The sequence below is a fragment of the Podarcis melisellensis genome (genome assembly GCF_964234715.1).
Source record: "Podarcis melisellensis genome assembly, chromosome: 5".
Classification (NCBI taxonomy): domain Eukaryota; kingdom Metazoa; phylum Chordata; class Lepidosauria; order Squamata; family Lacertidae; genus Podarcis; species Podarcis melisellensis.
The window spans coordinates 99254392-99277229 of record NC_138537.1 but is presented as its reverse complement, the minus strand read 5'-3'; the positions used below and the strand labels follow the sequence as shown (position 1 = coordinate 99277229).

General features: G+C 43.8%; 1 protein-coding gene across 2 annotated transcripts in view; it reads left to right on the top strand.

Moving 5' to 3' along the window:
* The window catches only part of LOC309370987 (protein mono-ADP-ribosyltransferase PARP12-like), a gene marked incomplete at its 5' end in the record, with an annotated part of 28905 nt that extends 6598 nt beyond the window's left edge, over positions 1-22307 (top strand). For both annotated transcript variants that reach the window (XM_081913298.1, XM_081913297.1), the window contains 11 exons: positions 1871-2123; positions 2237-2359; positions 5034-5135; positions 6936-7059; positions 10523-10694; positions 12463-12583; positions 12922-13015; positions 14207-14294; positions 14673-14803; positions 15948-16099; positions 20978-22307. In XM_081913298.1, coding sequence (XP_081769424.1) covers positions 1871-2123; positions 2237-2359; positions 5034-5135; positions 6936-7059; positions 10523-10694; positions 12463-12583; positions 12922-13015; positions 14207-14294; positions 14673-14803; positions 15948-16099; positions 20978-21492 — 1875 coding nt within the window. In that variant the 3' untranslated portion in view covers positions 21493-22307. The remainder of the gene's footprint in view (positions 1-1870; positions 2124-2236; positions 2360-5033; positions 5136-6935; positions 7060-10522; positions 10695-12462; positions 12584-12921; positions 13016-14206; positions 14295-14672; positions 14804-15947; positions 16100-20977) is intronic.
* Between the last annotated feature and the right edge of the window lie 531 nt (positions 22308-22838).

Here is a 22838-nt window from a genome sequence, read left to right as displayed (position 1 = left end):
GTGCGTCCTATAGGGCGAAAAATACGGTAAATAAAAGCCTTCCAAGTTGCTGGCCTCACTGCTTCTTGTAGGACCAAATTCCCCTGTTAACTATATCCTTCACTTCCTTTTGTTTGTCCTAAATCTTCAAACACTCAGAGTTTTTGGGCGTTCATGAGTTTTAGTGTTATGAGAGAAGGAGAAAAGCCTCTGTGTCCTCTCTGTCCATACCAGGCAACATTTTATGCACCTCTGTTGTGTCTCCTCTTTACTCTCCTTTACACAGAAAAGGCCCAAGTGGAGTCTCTCCATCCTGTTGATCATTTTAATTGTCCTTTTCTGAAACTTCCTGGTTTATTTTTTGTGACTCAGCAAGATCATAACATTTCTTCCAGGGAAAAAATCAGATGGCCCAAATATCCAAACATAGAATATTTTGCCATAATTTGTGGAAATAACTAACAGCATGTTCACAGCAAACAGTAAAAGATCTCCACTGTCTTCAGTGCCCCTTGAAGAAGGTACTCTCTGTAGGCACATGTATGCACACCCAAGAGAGGCGAAGGCCGAGTCCTCCGCCACAAGCTGTATTCTCTCCCTCCGGAATTTTGAAGAGGCTTCCTCTTGCTGCTACTACAGTTTGGGTTTGTAATCAAATTGCAGACTAATCTGTCAGTATAACCCCTGCCACCTGCCTTCTTCCTTATGTGGAGTTTCTGTTGCCTGATTAATTGCTTGAACACTTTTTCCATAGGAAGAAGGGAACTCAAAATGCAAAATTGGCATGTTGAAGAGAAGAGTTCAGCTGATCTGCAATTATACTTGCTGTGTTTTTCAAATATCACCCTGTGCTCTCCCTGCTATATAATCTGTAATATCACTGGATGCTACCTACTAGGGCTGGGTGATATATCAATATATCGCCCAAAACCAGTTTGAAGTTCATATCACCATACTGGTTTCAGAATTTTCGACCTGGCAGTTCATCACAAATCATGGTGTGTAGGTGTGCTATGCAAAAACCATGCCACGGGAAAAACTGAAGCCAACCAATGCCTCTACATAACTCCATCCATACTTCAGACATTGTGATATATCAGTATAGCACAATATTACCTCGTGTATGTCTGGGTATATCGCCCAGGACCGGTATGAGGAGCAGACCACAGTGTCAGCTTCACTCAGTGGTATATCGCTGGTGAAACCACCACTGCTGAGTCCCTTTGCTAGCGACTTGCTCCAGCGAGTGTTGCTAGCAGAGGGACTCATGAGAGATGATGGTTTTACAAGCAATATATCGCTGAGTGAAACTGCCATCCCACTCTGTCCTCATACCATGCAGAGGGAGAAAAAAGTGCACCCGTCCCTGGCAGAGCCGCAAAAAAGGAGCTCCGTTGCTCTCCCCACAAGGAGGGGAGCACAGGGGATGACTCAGCTGGGGATCAGGAGCCCTCCCATGCCCCACTTAAGCCGTACAAACAAGCTGTGTTGTCCCACAGCCCACTAGGCACTGAGGTGAAACAGCCTCAGCTCCTTCGGTCGGGGCTGTGGCAATTTCACCCAGCGCCTTGCAGGCTGAGGCCAATGCAGCTTGTTTTTTCAACATTGCGGCATATCATCAGACCACAATGTTTGGCTGGCGTTGAAAAGCTGAAATCGCCCAGCCCTAATACTGTGATGCTGACAATCAGATATCTTCCGGCCCTGCTGTCTACACATTTTAAAAATATATCTTTGCAACATAAGTAGGAAGTCTTCAGCTTCTGTATGTGATACAGCTGCTAAGGATATTACCAAAACTGGTGTATTTGTCCACATTACCTGCAATTCAGACCAGTGCAGTATTAATTGAAATTCTTGTGTGTTTCTTGCTTTCACTTCCTGTTTCCAGGTATGCAGTTTCTACAATAAAGGGGATGGGAATTGTGCCCAGCAAGATAATTGCACAAAGCTTCACATTTGCCGGTATTTCCTGAGAGGGGAATGTAGGTTTCCTAAGTGCAAGAGGTCTCACAACCTTTTGCAACCAAATGCTCTGAAGCTGTTGCTCGAAGGAGGAGTGGATGATCAAGTGGCCTGGAACATCCAGACAATCTGCGAACACAAAACTGCTGTGCTGTCCAGAGAACTGGGTCCTCGCAAGGGTGAGTGATTTATAGGAAGGGGCTTGTGGGCATCATGTACTGCTTGCATCACTCTGGCGTGTGAAAGGACCTCATTTCTCCTCATCATTTGAAGCCCTTTCCCATTCTTTTAGGTAATTTTGCAAGACTAGCATCAAGTGGAGAAAAATCAAGTGCAGGAAATCCGAGAGAAGCCAGACTTGAGCAAGCATCTAGTATACCTAATCTCATGGACCTCAACCTCGGCCCTGACCAAGGTGAACCAATTTACTTTCTTAGCAAAGGATCCAAGTTGATTGAATTAGGCCTAAGATAGAATATCTGCGTTCTCATTGCAAGATACAGGGATGAGCTTTAGCCCCAATATGCAGTATTAGTCCCCTTTTAAACTTACATTGATCAATTACCAACTACATTTTACAGCAGTTGCCAGAAATTTGGGTAACGCTGATGTTTTCATAGGTATGTGCCAATAAACTCAGATAAATTTGGGGAATGGCAGAATATACAGTGGTACCTCAATTTTTGAGTGTCTCGGAAGCCAAACGTTTCAGTTTTTGAATGCCAAAAACCCAGAAGTACAGCCGTACCTCGGAAGTCGAACAGAATTCATTCCGGAAGTCCGTTCGACTTCCAAAATGTTTGGGAACCAAGGTGCGGCTTCTGATTGGCTGCAGGAAGCTCCTGCAGTCAGTCGGAATCTACGGAAGCGGCATTGGACATTCGGGTTCCAAAGAATGTTTGCAAACTGGAACACTCACTTCCGGGTTTGTGGCATTCGGGAGCCAAAACTTTCGAGATCCAAGGTATGACTATAATGGCTTCCATTTTCGAACACACCTCAGAAGTCAAATGGTCTTCCAGAACAGATTACATTCGAGAACCGAGGTACAGTGGTACCTTGGGTTAAGAACTTAATTCATTCTGGAGGTCTGTTGTTAACCTGAAACTGTTCTTAACCTGAGGTACCACTTTAGCTAATGGTGCCTCCCGCTGCCGCCGCACAATTTCTGTTTTCATCCTGAAGCAAAGTTCTTAACCCGAGGTAATATTTGTGTGTTAGCAGAGTCTGTAACTTGAAGCATATGTAACCCGAGGTACCATTGTACCACTGTAATATATCCCACAAACAGCGTAGATTGCATACACAAACTGCCACAGTATGTTACAGTGCTGAGTGCTACTGCTCCAATTTTGTCAGACAGCCATTGTAATGGGTTTGGCTGCACAAATAAATAATATTTGACAGCCATGCTTTGCTCTACTTTAATCTTTTCCACCAACCCCATCCAGCATTCTATGAGTCCTCAGTTCTCCCCCGCATAATGGTGGTAGTGGTGGGTTCTCAAAGCCTGCCGATGTGTCCCTGTTACATGTGGATGGTCCTATTCTGGACTGGTAAGCAGTTACATATGACTACTGCTGCCACCACATATTTGGTATATATCTTTCTCTCACACACAATAAACTAGTTCTGTTGCATGTGAACTGACCCAGACCCTGCAACCCTACTTGTGTACCTCCTTGGCGAGAGATCTGGAGGGCAGCAATATGAGACGGGCCTCCTTGTGGAATGCCTGGCCTGGCACCTTCGTTGCATATCTTTAGGCGCCTGGCAAAAACACTCCTCTTCTCCTGACCTTTGGCTAATTAAACAATCTGTGGCTTTTAAACTCTCTGTGTGGCGAGGGGTGGGTATTGTTTTTGTTTGTTATTGTTTGTATTTTTGTGGTTTTATATTGTAAACTGTTCTGTGATCTTCAGGTGAAGGGCAGTATATAATTTTAAAATTTATTAATAATACCATAGAATCATAGAGTTGGAAGAGACCACAAGGGCCATCGAGTCCAACCCCCTGCCAAGCAGGAAACACCATCAGAGCACTCCTGACATATGGTTGTCAAGCCTCTGCTTAAAGACCTCCAAAGAAGGAGACTCCACCACACTCCTTGGCAGCAAATTCCACTGTCAAACAGCTCTTACTGTCAGGAAGTTCTTCCTAATGTTTAGGTGGAATCTTCTTTCTTGTAGTTTGGATCCATTGCTCCGTGTCCGCTTCTCTGGAGCAGCAACTTATATCAGTTTTATAACAATGTACAGTGGTGCCCCGCAAGACGAATGCCTCGCAAGATGAAAAACCCGCTAGACGAAAGGGTTTTCCGTTTTTTGATGCGCATTCGCAAGACGAATTTCCCTATCGTCTTGCGAGTCTTGCGATTTTTTTCGCTCCCCCCTTTTTCTAAGCCGCTAAGCCGCTAATAGCCTTTAAGCTGCTAAACCTTTAATAGCCGCTAAACCGTTAATAGCGCTAATCCGCTAAGCCGCTAATAGGGTTGCTTCGCAAGACAAAAAAACCGCTAGAGTAAGAGACTCGCGGAACGGATTATTTTCGTCTTGCGAGGCACCACTGTAGCTGTTGTTTCCTCTCAAAGAATTATTTAAACTAGTTTGATGCTGATTTAATTCTATTTGGGATCCCTCACTCACCCAACCCCAACACAGTTCCGGGGGGGGGGAGAAAAAGGTGCCCCCTGGTGCCACGCCCACTTCAGGTAAGATTGTGGTGGATCACACTTTGTCAGTCTTAAAATTAGGAACAATGCATTGTGCCTTGTAGCATAATTTAGGGTTGATTCCCTGTACTCCTAATTTGCATTAGCCTTATCCTGAACTGACAGTGTTGCTGGCTGCTCTTTGTCGATGTTAATGTGGCTTTTTCAAAAAATGAAATTTTTTATTCAGAATTTTTTAAAATACATATAACAATAAACTAAGAAATCCAAACAAGGTATAGTGGTGAGTATAGTTGCCTTCCAAGCAAGGCACATATTTATACCTCTTTGCATGTTTTATCACGTGATTCTTCTTAAGCAAGGTTTACTAAAGATTATGTTCCTTTATTTCTCCCCCCCCCCCGTCCATCTTTTACAGGTGTCAAAGCCACTCCTTGTACTAAACCACCTCAGAATGCAGAGAAGGAGAAAAGTGATGAGATATGTCTTTTCTATGTCTGGCGGTTCTGCAAAAATAAAAGTAAGTCCCAACAGACAAGTCCAAGGCCAGTTTTCCATTTAGGCCTTCCCCAGCAGTAATAATGCTTTAATTTGCTTGGCCAACTTTGCTTACATTGCTTCCACCTCCCCATTTGCCCACTCAAGAAATGGCCTTGGGTGCAGCAACAGAATCCAGTGTATCAGAACGAGGGGTGAGGGTGTCAAAGAAACTGGAATGCTGGGACGGGGAGGGGGCTGGAGCTCTCTGCTCCCCCAACCATCACATTTGATGGTCATATTATTTGTCTGATGAAAGGATATGCCAGGTATTGATTTGTAAATGTTGTTGGCATCTGTCTGCCTCAAGGCTCAGTGGAGTGTTCACCGGGGGGGGGGGTTAAGTCACACCGCTGTGTTAGCAGCACTGAAGTGACCTCCCTGGGGTGTAAGCCTGGGCTGCCCACCCTATTTTTTATTTTTATCTTAATTGAGTAGTGATGCTGCCATTGAACGAGTGACCGGGTGCTGTTACAGGCTATTCAGTGAAAGCTGAACCTGAGCAAGACCTAACTGCCGATGGCAGGCTGCCTTAGGAATTAGGAGTCCGTGTTTTTGCTTGTCATGGATGAGATCAGCCTCCTGAAGCAGCTGCTTCCTGGCCCTGTCTTGCTGCCTGATCTTCAGTGGCAGCGGGGACCAGGAGACCTCTTTACCAGCTCTGGTTGTGGTGCATCTTCTCAGATAAGAATTCCACCCTTGGAATCCTCCTGCTAGATTACTGTGATCAGTGTGAGATGGAAGGAGCATATAGCCCAAAGTTTAAGTCACTTGTTTGCTTTTGAGTCTTGACTCAAGTCTTGCTTCCAGTTCAGGAGAGTGGTGCCTTGTCATTCAGACCATGAATGTTCTTTGACTCTGCTCTGATGCTCTGCCCTGTTCCCTGAGAAAGGGGGGGGGGGAGGAGGCTCTGCTTGATGTTCTCTTATTTCCTCAAATAAAACGGCAAGAGTTTCTATATAGTGGCATCCACACTGTGGCATTTCCTACAAAAATAAACCAGGGTTGGATCTGTGTCGAGACCTTCTGCTCTGCATCAGTTCACGTGCTCATTTGTAAGTCTGCTGTCCTGTTTCCACATCAATATCAAAATGTCAGTGTCAAAAATAAGAAGACATATAAATTCACTTTTTTTACAAAATATATTTTGTATGCATTTACTATAAAATAAATGTATATGCATCTTAACCTATTTTGATACTTTTTTCATAATACGTTACAATCAAAAATGGTTGGTTTGTTTGTTTGTTTATGCTAAACAAAAGCATTAAAAAGAAAGTGAAAATACAATGTCCTCTTTTGCAGATAAATCTTAACTTGTCCCCCACAGAGAAAGGTGAACCCTCCCAGCTCTCGCCTGGGAACTTCCCTTGCTCCCCCCATCCTCCCCCCCGGGAGAGCTTCTCTTCTCTGCTTCTGCCACAGGTCCTTCATCAACTCTCCATCTCCTTCATTTGTGTGTGCCGCGTCTTGTGATCAATGAGCTTACCTGGCTAAAATACCCAGTATTTTATTCAATTTGTCACCCCTGCTCTTGGGTATACATTTGCTGATTCTGCTTGTTTGCTCATATGTTTGTGTTTTCTCTCTTTTTAGCATAATTTGGCTTTTTATGGCTTTTAATAGCAGCTGTGTTAGCCACTTTCAGCATTTTGTTAAGGAAGATATAAAACATACAATGTTTTACAGACATGCAGAAGTTGGACTCTGATTAGTTTTGTTTTATCACCTTGCATATCAGTTGAAGCAACCTGTGACTCACTTTTGCTTGTTCTCTTTGCAGCTAACTGTAACATGATTCATTACGATATGCCTTATCGATGGCAGGTACAGACTGCAAATGGTTGGAAGGATTTGCCCCGAAGAGAGGAAATAGAAAAAGCTTATTCTGACCCAAGTATTGCCAGGTATAAAGCTGGTCTTGGTATTCCACAGATATGTGCAGACATCTGCCAGTCAGCTGGTCCCACAGACATGCTTAAGCTGAGTGGGCAGTTGCTGCAATGAAGGAGGAGTGGTGGGAGGGCTTGCCTGGAAACACTCCTCACCCACCCCCAAAAAGGGGGTGGGATGAAGGGGGAAAGAGTCTCTCGCTGAGGGTGAGTGGCTTGGAAGGAAGCTATCTACAGTGAGGGGGGAAAGTATTTGATCCCCTTCTAAATTTGCCCGTTTGCCCTCTGACGAAGAAATGACCAGTCCATAATTTTAATGGTAGGTTTATTGTAGCTGTGAGAGACAGAATAACAACAGGAAAACCCCCGGAAACCCAGAAGACAAAAGTCAGAGATTGATGTGCATTATAATGAGTGAAATAAGTATTTGATCCCTTTGCAAAAGATGACTTAGTACTTGGTGGCAAAGCCCTTGTTGGCAATTACAGAGGCCAGACGTTTCTTGTCGGTGGCCACCAGGTCTGCACACATCTCAGGAGGTATTTTGTCCCAGTCCTCTCTGCAGATCCTCTCCAAGTCAGTAAGATTTCGAGGCTGATGTGTAGCTGCTCGAACCTTCAGCTCCCTCCACTGATTTTCGATGGGATTAAGGTCTGGAGACTGGCTAGGCCACTCCAGGACCTTAATGTGCTTCTTCTTGAGCCACTCCTTTGTTGCCTTGGCCGTGTATTTTGGGTCATTGTCATGCTGGAATACCCATCCTTGACCAATTTTCAATGCCCTGGCTGAGGGAAGGAGGTGCTTACCCAAGATTTGATGATACATGGTCCCGTCCATCGTCCCTTCAATTCGGTGAAGGTGTCCTGTCCCCTTAGCAGAAAAACACTCCCCCCCCCAAAGCGTAATATGTCCCCCTCCATGTTTGACGGTGGGGGTGGTGTTCTTGGGGTTGTAGGCAGCATTCCTCCTTCAAACACGTCGAGTTGAATTGATGCCAAAGAGCTCGATTTTGGTCTCATCTGACCACAACACTTTCACCCAGTTCTCCTCTGGGTCATTCAGATGTGCATTGACAAACTGCAGACGGGCCTGTTCATGTGCTGTCTTGAGCAAGAGGACCTTGCGGGCTCTGCAAGATCTCAGTCCTTCATGGCGTAGTGTGTTACCAGCTGTTTTCATGGTGAATATGGTGAATATGGTCCCAGTTGGCCTGAGATCATTGACAAGTTCCCCCCATGTAGTTCTGATCATTGCAACTCCACAAGATGAGATCTTACATGGAGCCCCAGACCGAGGGAGGTTGACAGTTATTTTGTGTTTCTTCCATTTGCTAATTATTGCACCACATTCTCACCCAGCTGCTTGGCAATGGTCTTGTAGCCCAGTCCAGCCTTGTGCAGGTCTACAGTCTTGTCCCTGACATCCTTGGACAGCTCTTTGGGCTTGGTCATGGTGGCTACTTTGGAATCTGCTGGATTGATTGCTTCTGTTGAGAGGTGTCTTTTGTACAGGTACTGTATGTAACGAGCTGGGGTTACAGCTAAGACTGTAGATTACAGCTAAGATTACAGCTAAAACTGTACCTCCCTTACAGCTGGGGCTTCTAATCTCAGCTCTTTACATACAGTGAAGATACCAGGTAGCCTGACATCTGGCTGGTTGATAGGGGATCAAATACTTATTTCACTCATTATAATGCACATCAATCTCTGATTTTTGTCTTCTGGGTTTCTGGGGGTTTTCCTGTTGTTATTCTGTTTCTCACAGCTACAATAAACCTACCATTCAAATTATGGACTGGTCATTTCTTCGTCAGAGGGCAAACGGGCAAATTTAGCAGGGGATCAAATACTTTCCCCCCTCACTGTACCAGCTCCAAAAGTTCTCTTTCCCCTCCCCAGTTCATGAACAGATGGAATGAAGCCTTGGGGAAATGTTCGCTAGTGCTTGCTTGATAAAACCTGCTGGGAGGGTGTGACCAAGAGTGGGAAATGTCAGAGCTGACTACTATGTACAGCTTGAGCCCCCGTTGAGAATCCTAGTGTAGGAGAATAGGAGGAAGCATCCTCTGTAGTGTCATTGCACGAGGCTGCAGAGCTCGTAGGAGAGAATCTCGTTACTTTGAGAAAAGGCACTTTTTGCTTTAAGAAACCACAGGAGTACAGGGACGGGGCAAAGTTGGAAGACCAGCTACTTGCCTTGGGGGACATTGTTACAGTATGTGCTATGAACCCACATACCGTACTACAGAGAAGTTTAGGAACTTTTGCTGGAATTAAGACGTGTTTGTTATGAATATTTGTTAACCCCTAACCTTAATGCCCACAAGAACATCTCACACCAAAGGAATAAAGAAAGCTTGATTTATTATATGAAATAGCAGTGACAGAATATATAAATGCTGCTAAAGACCGAAAAATTACAATTTAAGCAAGCAGCAACTCCTACAATACCCACCCCTTGTTATGAAAAGTGAAAGATTATTTTAAAAAGCCTACAGAAACGTAGGTGTGACGGTTTTGCTAGCAGGACCCATACTAAGAGCAAGAAATGGAAAGGGAAGAATATACCTATCCTTAAGGCAGAGTGGGTGTGTGCTGTTCTTGAGAGTACTGAGAAAAAGAGAGTTCTTCTCTTTGGAGCTGGAATAGGAGATAAAATAGCTACTGGCTACAGGAAAGTTTTAGTAATATTTTTAGCTAATGCCTTTTAATAGGGAAGGGAGGGGCTTTCAAATAAGTAAATTCTGCTCATTTTTCACCTTGTCCATCTCCATCTTGCAAATTAGGAGTTTGGAAGAACTCTTAATTTCTTAAGGAGAAAATGACTAAAACTGGCCATCTTGTTTGCTTCCCACTCTGGTGTTTTGCTTTAACGGAAAAACTGTGATCTTAGTAAATGATTAACTGAGCCTTGTCATCTTTTTGTCTATTCCTTGCCTTTGTCTTGATAGCCTCCTATTCAAGTGGGAGGTTGTACTTGGGCACTTAATTTGTATGGCATGAGGCAATTCCTGAATGTTGTGAACTGTCCTGAGATCTATCAGTATAGGGCGGTACACAAACTTAATAAATAATATAATGCCTTTAGGATAGTTTTGAGAACAGGCTGGTACCAGGGTTCAAAAATGGTTCAACGTGGAGGGTCTCCTGTCTTAGAATTAATGTCAACCGTCTCGTTTTGCCATGGCCTAATAAACCACAGAAATAAGTTCAGATCCACACCTTCTTGTTCACAAAATAACTTATTCAGAACATTCCCAGTCCTAATGATCAGGAAATAAAGAGCATATCCCCATGGGCTTACCTTGGTCTTCTCCATGCCAGTTCCATCATGGCAGAAAACTTGGGTGTTAGAAGGTATGATGATAGTATATATTGGAAGATCATTAATTGTCTAATTAGAATGTGCAGTATTGTATCTGTAAAGTTGGTACCCATTTACAATTAGACATGTTCCCTCTTTCATATTTGCATAGTATTTCAGATCCAGAATACATCGATTTCAGCACCATGACCACTTCTATGTCCCGGGTTCGACGTCTGTCCACCCCATCATCTGTCACCAAACCTCCTAAGTTTGTAATGACAACAAAGTGGCTTTGGTACTGGAAGAATGACCTGGGCCAGTGGACTGAATATGGGACACAGGTCAGTATGAATTCTGTTTGTCTCTGGTATTGTGCAGAATGCCTGCTGCCAGGGTCTCTGGACCTCTTCAGACATTACTTCTTGGAGAGAAATCTCAAGCCCATTAAGAGTCTCCAGTTTTTGCAAACATTGAAGATAAAGTAACATTTGATCCAGGCTTCTATTTGTTTGGTATCATAAGTGACCCCCCCCCAACAACTTATGCAAAAATGCTCCTTTGCACTATAATCCTATGCCCCACTGTGCTTAACGGTTTCCTTCCCAACAATAATGTTTAGAATTATACAGCTGGGCTGTCAGTATATTCTATTTGTTGTTGCAAGATATCTTTTATTTGAGGATTTCACTATAAAAGCCCTGTGTGCATCTAGGGCAGTTGTATTTAAATGATCCCTACTTTCATTTTAACAACACAGTAGATTCTTTTCATTGAAGATAAGGTTCAATTTATAAATTTATTTTACACACACACACACACACACACACACACACCCCTCCCTCTCTCTCTCTGGGAGGCTTCATAATCAAAGGTAAACATGCAGGAGTAAGGTATGAGGTTTATGGAAAACCCATACCACTTACGAGCTGTTCTGGAAAGGAGGGAATTTTGACATTCCTGCACTTAGACCATGGTAAGAATTGCCAACATTTGACACTCCTGAGCCCAAACCCCTTTCTCCAATTATTGCTGTTTCCCATTTTCTGATCTGCCAAAATTGTGTCGCTTAAGAACATAAGAGTCTTTTGGCAAATATACTTTTTATGGGTGGCCGGAAAAAGCAAAGCTCTTGTGGTGTAAATAGTCTTTTGCCTGCTATCCAGCTGCATCTGTGTTAATGGGTGGGAGGCAGAGGCCTGAGGGCTGAATGTGCTCCTCCTGGCCTCTTCTTCTTGGGACTCTGCCCAGGCCTCACTGGTCTTGCTTTCCACATTCCTTGAGTGTCTTTGAATTCTGATAATCCTTCTTGCATTCCTTGATGGAGGATAGAGGGGTGGGGTACGTGTAGAAACTATTCTACTGTACAAAGGTAAAATTGAATCCTCCTGTTTGCTCACTCTTGCCTCTGACTCTCATCCGCAAGTGGCATATAATGCCCAGAAAGAAATGCAGTTCTCTGGCTGAAACAGGTTCTCTACCCCTGATGTATTATAGAAATCATAGAATTGCAGAGTTGGAAAGGGATGCTGAGAGTCATCTTGTCCAACCCCCTGCAATGCAGGAATCTCAGCTGAAGCATCCATGGCAGATGGTCACCCAAACCTCTGCTTAAAAGCCTCCAAGGAAGGAGAGTCCACCATCTCTCCTGGGAGTCTGTTCCACTGCTGAACAGCTCTTACTATCAGAAAGTTCTTCCTGATGTCGAGTTGGTATCTCCTTTTTTGTAATTTGAATGCATTGGTTTGAGTCCTACTCCGCAGAGCAGGTGAAAACAAGCATGCTCCTTCCTCCATGTGATAGCCCTTTAGATATTTGAAGATGACTACCATATCTCCTCCCAATCTCCTCTTTTCCGGGCTAAACATACCCAACTCCCTCAGTCGTTCCTCGTAAGGCTTGGTTGCCAAGTTCTAAAGTCAGTTTTAGTACTTTGATTAATTTTCCTTTGCACTAATGTGCATCCAGTAAGCTGTTTTAGCAGTGTTTGTATTTGCATGCCAGTGGTATTACATAAGCATTTCATTTTAAATTGGGAAAACACTTGGCTGTGCTGATCCTAATGACTTTCATGTGGCTTTACTTGTCACATTTCACATTTTTCCTTTACAGGGTGGACAACTCCAGGAATCCAGTTTAGGTTCTGATGATCTGGAGAATTTATTTCTAGCAGTTCCAGAGGGCAGTGTCCAGTTCAAAGCTGGCTCCCAGCAATATGAGATCAGCTTTAAAGGTACTGTAACCACAATGGCCTGCAGTATATTCAAAGTTTCCCAGAATTCCATAGCATCTAAGAAACTGACTCCACCTTTGTATTCCATTGTAACATTTAATGCTGACTATGAAAATACCCACTTAAAGCTTAGAAATGATACACAAAGGAAGAATTGCAAGGGTGCATAGAGAATCTGCCATTCTGCTCTCAAATTCCTTTGGAGGTGTAAGACTTTTTAGTTGGCTTTTGGTGGCCAAAGAACAGCTGCTCTGCTTCAACCTTTCCTGTTAGAAAAACAGAAAGTTGGCTTGTGTTCTCTGACTTGCTGAATTAAAACATGTGTCCTCTTTTTCAAGATATGAAACAGAGAAACCTGCAGTATCAAACCCAGAGAGAGGTTCGGAGACGCCCCAAGTTTGTTTCCTCTGAAGATGTAAAGACAAAGAAGGGGTATAACATTTTTATCATCTTTTGCTTTAAAAAGCAGACTATCCAGTGTATGAAATTATATCTATCCATGCTTATACCCCAGAGAGACTGAATAATTTCATTACACACTTTGGGAAAACGTGCTGTCTTGTTTTTAGTCCCCTTATGCTACCATAGAGTGTTTGGCTTATGTGGTTTCTGACCATGGTGCCAGACGATGATTAGAGCCTAGTTTCTCAAACTAGGATTTGGTAAGATGTCCCTGGAATGAGACATGTGAGAATGGTGGATACATAGTTCCAGTGAGGTAAATAAAGAACCCTGGATGAGACAGGCTGCCCCCACACGACCACAAATCCTTGTGTGTTAGCATTTTACCTTCTCTCTCTCTCTCTCTCTCTCTCTCTCTCTCTCTCTCTCTCTCTCTCTGTCTCTGTCTCTGTCTCTCTGTCTCTTCTCTCTTTCTCTTTTCTCTCTTCCTCCCTCCCTCCCTCCTCAGCTGCTTGACATACAACACAACATTCAGTATGGGAAATTACCTATATACAGTGGTACCTCTGGGTGCGAACGGGATCCGTTCCAGAGCCCCATTCGCATCCTGAAGCAAACGCAACCCATGTCTACACGTGCGTGGCTCGCTATTTGCCGCTTCCGCGCATGCGCGTGACATTTTGAGCGCCTGCGCGTGCGTGAGCAGCAAAACCCGGAAGTAATGTGTTCCGTTACTTCCGGGTCACTGCACAGCGTAACCTGAAAACACTCAACCCGAAGCTACTTCAACCTCTGAGGTATGACTTGTACATGTATTGATGAGCAGGGGAATCACCTGCAGCTGAAGACAAAATGTATTACTTGTATAAGTGAGTACAGTGGTACCTCTGGATACGCACAGCTCTGGTTGCGTATCCTTCAGGATGTGAACGCAGCAAACCCGGAAGTATTTTTCCGGGTCTCACCCCACACGCATGCACAGAACAGGCACCTCTGGTTGCGAATTCCTCGGGATCCGACCGGAGCTCCGGAACGGATCCCGTGAGCAACTGGAGGTACCACTGTATTGTGAAAAAGAGCCGTATACAAATCAAACATAACGTCAGCTGTCATGTTTACAGATAAAACAGTTTCTTATTGCAGGCGGCGGCAGCCATGAGGAGCTGCTGCATTTAGAGAAAAAGAAGCTGCCGTCAAATATCTTCTCTCTCTTCCCTCCAGCCACACAAATCAGGCTCCAGCGTCCACTCCATTCACAGACTATCCAAACACCTGGGATAAGTCAGCACTACCTGCAATTGGGTACAAGGTAACTGATTTACTGCAGGAAAGGATATAATTTTTCTAGGCTGACACTTGTACATGTCATTAATGCCGTATATGTCTAGAAAGAAGATAGTTACATTTTTCTTTAGTAAAATGACAAACGCAAACATACACACTTGTGGGATCTGAACTAACAGTGACTGACAAGGAGCAAGACCTTCAGGGTGTGGAGGATTTCTTAGTGAAGATTTCTGTCAGCTGATCGGTGGGTGGGAGACTGGGAACCACTGATATATCAAATGATATTGTCTATCACATTAGGATTTTGTACAATGTATAACTGTTTAATAATATATTTTTTAAAAAAAATTGAAGGCAGTATGGGAATACATTCAACACATTGTGATACCTTTCATTTTAGGCTGTTGAAGTCATCAAGACGTCTCCTGAATATACTAAGATTGAGACTCTCTTTCAAAAGACAATGAGCAATTATGCCATCGATAAACTAAAAAGAATTCAGAATCCGTCCCTTTGGCAAATCTTCCAGTGGTTTGTTTCCATTTTCTCACATTATCCTAGTCAACAGTGCAAACCAGATGTTTGATTATTTACTGAAAAGCAGCATATGAGTTTTAAAGTATCCAACAATTTCTTTCCCACGTGGCTCATTCAAAATCTTCGTTTCTCAACTTGGGGAATTAAATTTTGAATGCCAAACAGCTGAGGGGGCGAAGCTTAAAACTTTAACTGCTTCTGTTCTTTTTAACTACAACAGTCCAACTATCGTCAGGTTGTTCATGCACCTCACGTGTACACCTAGTTGGTGCTGATAGCTTTGCCTGCATCATATGAAGTTTGGCATGGACTCTTAAATCTTAGCACCTTCAGCTGCTTGGGTTAAAAAAAAAAAGCTTTGAGGACAAAACTGGATAACTCACTAATCCTGGTTTTAGACATGGGCACACTGTAAACGACAAAACGTAAGTCACTTGCTTTAGAGTAAATGTAGTTCCAGTGCTGTGATTCCCTAGAAACAAGAAAAGCACAGAATATGGCATAGATTTCAGAATCTGTTTCCACAAACATTTGCCATTTCATTTCACACAGTCTGACATCAGTGCATCCGTCATGTGAGGTCATCAACACAATGCCTATCAAGGACATCTCTGGGATGACACTTTCCTAAGTCATGGTGGGGATAATAATGCAGATGATGATAACAGTGCAGGGTGAGGGGTTGTAAACTGTACCATAAATGCTAATCTTTTCATATTGCTGGCAGAATGCAACACATATGTGAAAGTGTCATTGTATTACAGTCAAGAATTTATGGGGGAGACATTTGTTGTGTAAAAATAAATGAACAAAGTACTATCTGCTCTCATCGTGATAGCTCAGTACTGGACTTCCTTGGCGCTTTCCACTTGTTCTGGTTATCTCCCCTACTAAACTGGTGAAGATGGCCCTGAGGAGTGATTACTGCTTGACTCCTCTACCTTCCACAGAGAGACCAGGGCATGGATAGAAACTGGCCAGCTGGGCCAGCTGGAAACTGCCAGAGTGTTTAGGAATCCTTCAAATCTCATTTGATCCAAATTCATGGGGCAGATTTGGCCCATCACTCCAGCAGAGGGCAATGGTTGCTGCCTGCCTAAACTTCAACAGGAAGTGAGAAACGTTTGTTTCATTCTAGGCAAAAAGAACAGATGAAGAAGAAAAATGGGGGAAAGGCAGTGGATGAGAGACTTCTGTTCCATGGGACTAATCCTTCTAGCTTGGAGGCCATCTGCAGTGACAACTTTGATTGGAGAATCTGTGGAACCAATGGAACAGCCTACGGAAAAGGTATGTAGAGTGTTAAATAAGATACCAGCAAGCTCCCTGTAGAAGCTGCCACCACCCCTGCTAAAAACTGAAACTAAAAAGCTTCAGTAGTTTCCAGGGAAGAGAGAGATAAACAAGGGTATTTCCCATTTGAAAGGATGTTTTTTAGATCAATGATGATTTCCCTTAGGGATCTGTTCCCGTCTTTGATGTGAAAGTTGAGGACATTAAAATCTGAAAGAGCAGATTTTGGAGTTGTGATGGCCAGGTATGATTAAAAACCTGTCAACATACAGTTCACCCTCCACCCCAAAAACAAAGAGGAGAGTGGTGTGAGGGCCATAGCTGTCAAGTGTCCCTTATTTGAAGGGACAGTCCCTTATTTCTGTGCCATGTCCCGCTGCTGTCCCTTATTGATGGATGTCCCTTAAATGATGTCCCTTAAATTTCAAAGGAAGCAGCTCCTATTCCTCTCCCCCGCCGGCCAGGGAGGAGGGAGGCTCCAACTGTGTTGCTTGGCTGTGTTGCTCACCCAATAAGAAGTCTATGAACGACTGGGGGGTGGAGCTTGAATGCCTTGTGTGTGGCTAGTTAATGCAAGCTGAGGGGGTTTTTGAATGCTGGATGCCATTTTGTTGCATGTGCTGCTGCAAACCTTGCAGTGCAAAGCCAGGCCGGGGAGCCATCTTACGTTGAGACTGCATAGGCCTTGTGGTGCGTGTGATTCAGATTCTATTCAGTTGAACCTCTGGTTACAAAGTTGGTTGGACAGTGTTCTCGAAGCTACCAGCATGAGTTTGACCAGTCTGCAGGAGGACAGGAAGACTGGAGTGCCTGAAACATTTGAGGCTGCAGGTCCCTTATTTTGGCTGCTGGTCCCTTATTTTCAAATCTGTAAGTTGACAGCTATGGTGAGTGCTGACTTCACTCTCTTCCAATTTAACTCCTTTTCATCAGTGATGGCTGGGAGCCCTGTCACCTGTTCAGGTGTCATGGCAAAGCAGGTGGCTGAGCCATCGTTCTCATGAGCCCTGGGCAATGATCAGAAATGTTAGGACCTGTAGCTGAGCAACATCTGGCGCCACCTGGTGTGAAGTCCCATTGGTTTCAGGGGCACTTAGCACACACCAGTCTTTCTCACTGAAACAAGTGGGTTTTAAAAGTGCTTAAATTATGAGTTCCATGTGCCCTATTGTTGGTTTTAAAATATGATATGAAAGGATATATTATTACATTACATTACATTACATTACATTACATTACATTATAATTTATACCCCACCTTTCCCCCTGACAGGGATTCTTAGTGGCTTACAGATAAAAATAAGAACAGCTAAAAGCCTAGGGAGGGAAACAATTAAGCATTGAAAGATTTACAGTGGTGCCCCGCAAGACGAACGCCTCGCAAGACAGAAAACCCGCTAGATGAAAGGGTTTTCCGTTTTGGAGGCGCTTCGCAAAATGAATTTCCCTATGGGCTTCCTTCGCAAGACGAAAGCCCATAGGGAAATCTCCGGGACAGCGGGGAAGCGCAGCGCGTCTTCCCCACTGTCCTCGGACCTCCTCTGAAGGCTGGCGGTGGGGCGGAGAGCCCTCCTCCCCCCGCCAGGCTTCGGAAGTCTCCTCCGAAGGCTGGTGATGGGGCGGAGAGCCCTCCTCCCCCCGCCAGGCTTCGGAAGGCTCCTCCGAAGGCTGGCGATGGGGCGGAGAGCCCTCCTCCCCCCGCCAGGCTTCGCAAGGCTCCTCCGAAGGCTGGCGATGGGGCGGAGAGCCCTCCTCCCCCCGCCAGGCTTCGGAAGGCTGCTCCGAAGGCGGGAGGAGGGTTTTCCTTTCCACCGCCAACATTCAGAATGGTGTTCTGAATGTTGGCGGTGGGGAGGAAAAACCCTCCTTCCACCGCAAGCCCCGGGAACAGAGGGGAAGTGCTGTGCGCCTTCCCCTCTGTTCCCGTACCTGTGCTGAAGGCTTGCGGTGGGGAGAAAAGCCCTTCTCTGCACCGCCAGCCTGGCAAGCGGTCTCCATAGGAACGCATTAATTGATTTTTAATGCATTCCTATGGGAAACCGTGCTTCGCAAGACGAAAAACTCGCAAGAAGAAAAAACTTGCGGAACGAATTAATTTCGTCTTGCGAGGCACCACTGTATTTCACTCCCCCCCCCCCCAATATATTAAAACTATACAAGTAATTACTATGAAAGCAGCATGGCAGCAGCCCTTCCTAGAAGATGATTCAAATCCTATAAGCGCTTACATAGGAGTAAGTTGCTCTGAGAAGACATGTAGAGTTGCACAAGACAGGTCCCTGCCCAAAGACGTTTACACTCTAAAATGTAACAAGAGACAGTTGAGGGTTGTACTGTTCATCTTCTTTCCATCCAGCATACATGTTTCAGCCTTGGCCCAGCCATTGTTTGTCTGCCTCACCTCCTTGATATGGGTGTTGTGAGGATGCAGTGGGAGAGCGTCCTGTTTTGGCACACTCAGTTCCTTGTGGAAAGGACAACATACGGATGTGATAAGTCACACTTTGTGATAAGCTGCCATTGTGGTGGAGAGACGATTGGTTCTCATCTCTGTTCAACCATGAGACTGATGAGCTGGCCTTGTTTAGTCTCCTGGCTGGTGGTGTGAGGTGCCTTGAAACAAATGCAGGATTTAAACCAGAGAGTCACCTCATTTTTATATAGTTTGATTTTATTATCTGCATGTTGGAAAGTGCTGCCTATCAATCAGACGTGGGTTTCATAGCTTTTATGTGAGAAAAAACCATAGTCTGTTCAAGGCTCTGACTGACACAGACTTGTTCTACCGCCTCATGCTCCATCTTATGGTAAAGAAGGGATTCTTTTTAAATGTTCCCTAGTGAGTTGATTGGTAATCACAGTCCCCAACAGTGGTGTAAAGGAAGATTCCAGGATTTCTTTAACAAGCTCATCGTTGCACTTCACAATGCCTTTCAAAAATACTTTTTTAGTATCCTATCCTTCCAAGAAACCAGGTGGCTGTACATTTTTTAAAAATAAAATTTATACACCGCTTGATTGTAAAAAGCCTGAAAATGTTTTACTAAAAATAAAACTGTAAAATCAAGAAAAAATCACAACCATACTATAAAATATGCAAAAGTTAAAATACTAGAACATATTTAAATTACCTGAACTTTCTAAGCATCTGGGTAGGTTTGTCTAAACAAGAAAGCTTTTTAGCAGGCCCTGAAAAAAGTGCCCAACCATGTTCAAATATATAAAAGGATGTCACATAGAGAAGGGAGAAAGGTTGTTTTCTGCTGCTCCAGAGAAGCGGACACGGAGCAATGGATCCAAACTACAAGAAAGAAGATTCCACCTCAACATTAGGAAGAACTTCCTGACAGTAAGAGCTGCTCGACAGTGGAATTTGCTGCCAAGGAGTGTGGTGGAGTCTCCTTCTTTGGAGGTCTTTAAGCAGAGGCTTGACAACCATATGTCAGGAGTGCTCTGATGGTGTTTCCGGCTTGGCAGGGGGTTGGACTCGATGGCCCTTGTGGTCTCTTCCAACTCTATGATTCTATGTTCTTATCAGTGCAGAATGACCATTATGTGGCACCCATAGTAATGCCAGTTTCACCTCTGGAAGCCATTGAGTGGGCAGGTATGGGGTGAGGCGAGCTCATGGGTAGTCTAGTCCCAGGTTGTTAAGGGCTTTATATACTAAGAGCAACACCTTGAACTTGGCCCAGTAGCAAAGTGGCCAGCAGCACAGATCTCTGAGCACAGGGCTTAGGTCTCCTACCAGCAGTTGTGCTGCTGCTTCTGCATCACGTCCAGGGCAGTTCAGCCATCCAGTCTTGAAGTAGCCAGTGAGCTACTGTGGCAGGTACATGGCTGTTAACCATTTGGATCCTCGCTACAACCGTGGAGTAAGTGTGACTGGCCGACCCCTGGTCCTTTAGTGAGCTTCCTGGATGAGTGAGAATTTCAACCTAGGCCAGCACAAAATCTGCTCATTCAGCTGCAGGATTGGGTTGGATCTGTCAGTATATGGAGTTATGGAAGGGTCTCACTCAGCACTTCATGCAATGATTTTAATGATTATTAAAATATAGCACATAATGCTCTCAGATATTTCACTATACAGTTGCCATTGACCATGGACTGACCCAGCTGACTAATTTCAACTAGTATTTTTATTCACTTTATTTAAAATGGGTGATAATCTAACATTAGTTGTACTTGGAATAGACCCATGGAAACCAAAAAGGAATCAAATAACTTCATTGTTTTCATTCTTTGAGACAGAGCCATAGCTAGGTGAACTTGCGCCCCTGGCAGAACCATCCAGATTGCGCCCCAGCCAGGGACAAATTATCTCTTCTTTCTGCCTCTCCTCCAACCCCCCCTGTTCAATTCACCCTCTATATAAAACCTTTTCCTATGAGGCAATAATAAATATTTTTATTTATGGACATATTTTTGGCCGATTTTGCACCTCCGTCCCTGGTGGGGACCCACCTCACACATACCCTAGCTATGGCCCTGACTGGGAATGGATCTAATCTGAGTATGGCTTGGTTAGATATCACCTTATTTTATATACCATCTCAAACCATATCAAGGCAGCTTACAAATCTATTAATTCAATGTTAAAATATTCATTAAAATCTGGGGACTATTACTGCATGGAGTACTAAGTACTTCTAGTGTTTATGTTTTTAAATGCTCCACACAGGGAAAGCTTTTGTCTCATTTCCTTTTGGTTTTAACTTTTTCCCAAAGACTTATCAAAAACGCTTGTGGTTTGAAATGTCTTCAGCTGCATGAAGTGTCAGCTGCCAAAACCTGTGTCAGCTCTGTTCACAGCACTCAGCTATATGTGTCTGGACTTAACGTTTTGAATCCCTGCCCCTTGCTTCTTCCTAGGAAGCTACTTTGCCAGAGATGCATCCTATTCCCACCACTACTGTCCACGGGATGCAAAGGTGAAGGCAATGTTTGTGGCTCAGGTTCTGGTCGGTGATTTTGTTGTGGGGAATGCGGCGTATACTCGTCCCCCAGAAAAATCCAGTGGCATGATCAACTGTTATGACAGCTGCGTGAATGATGTGGCAGACCCATCAATTTTTGTCATATTTGAGAAGCCTCAGATTTATCCTGCATATCTGATCTCTTATCGTGAAGACGGACCGTCAGGTTATGTAACCATCGCAAGAGGAACGTCCTCCGGGAGGAGCACCACCCGGGTACATCTGCAGCAGCAGCACCAGTACCAGTGGGTGCCTTCATCTCCGCCAGCTGCAACAAATTATGTCCCTCCCGTATCGGTTGCCACAGTCACAGCCACAGCCCGCACTGCAACTTTCACTCCCACCTACCTCCCGAGACAGATGGCTGCCAACAACAACAAAGAAGAAGAAAAGAAATGTGTTATATCATAGACAACTAGATGGCGTTTTCATTGCTGTTATGTATAATGTACGTTCTGAAGTCTTGTTTTGTAATGAATCAGATTTTGGGGAAGCAATAGGTCTCTTCGGATAAGTAAGAAATGTTGAATCATTGCTGTAGGAAGACAGGAATCAGATACTCAGTTTGTATCAAGTAGCAGTGTTAAATACACTGCATGAAGGTTTTACGGAAGCAATAGATCTCTTCAGATAAGAAATGATGAATCATTGCTCTTGAGGAAGATAGGAATTGGATATTCAGTTTTTATCAGTTGGCAGTGCTAAATGACACTGCATGGCGAAAAATGGATAACTGAATAGTCCATTATAGACGAAGCTGTAAAATTGCAGCATTTTTAATGTATCTTACTGGTTTCATATATTAAATAAAAATAAGTTTAAAGCCATTGGAATGCTTAGATTTCAATGTCTTACGATTTTTTATGGATAAGGTTTCATATGTCAAATGTGGTAGGACACACTGGTACATTATTTTCTGTCCTACTAGATTGATATTAATCTGCGTTGTACCAGGGATATATTCCGAATGGCTGTATCAAAAGATATTCCTGTGTACTATGGCACAGTACAACTTCCTGTCAAGCGTAAGACCAGGCTGGTTGTGATACTCTTTATTTCATTGGCCTAGCATATGCTGTGAAAATTAATAAGCGGTGTTGGATGGCAAAAGATTTCTTCTCTTTAGTATTTTAGCTTAGCAATATTATTACGTGCCTTTGATTGATACACATAATTGTACATGAAAAATAGTTTCCTATTAATTAGCAGAGCAGAAGACTTTTGACATGAAAGGATGCATTAAAAAAGACTATACTTGGTTTTTGATTTTAATAAAATTACTTGAAATGTTACTGGTTTGTTATACAATTCTGTAACCCAGCACATCTGTGAGTGGTATAAATCTGTTTGCGGTTAGTGCGGAAAAGCCCGAACCTAGTAAAAACTGAGGCAGTGGGGTGGTGACAAATAAAAAAATGGAACACTGAATAAGATATAGTCCTGTTTTGAATTTCCATTCCACTTTTACTCTACTTTAAAAAAAGATGAGGATCTTAAGATTTCGGTTGGCCAGAGCCAATGCTACATGAATAAGCTTTAGTCAGTGCCTCCCATGACCATCTTTTCCATATCACAATAAGCTTGGGCCACCCCAAATCCTACATCTACACCTCCAGAGAGAGTGCCTTCTATAAAAAGGCCATTATAGCATGTGTGGCCCAATGCTGCTTTCCGTGGTAGGTCATCGTCAACAAAAAATCAGAACCTTCCTCTGGAAAAGTTTAATGAGGGAGGAAATGACTTTACATCAGAGGCTA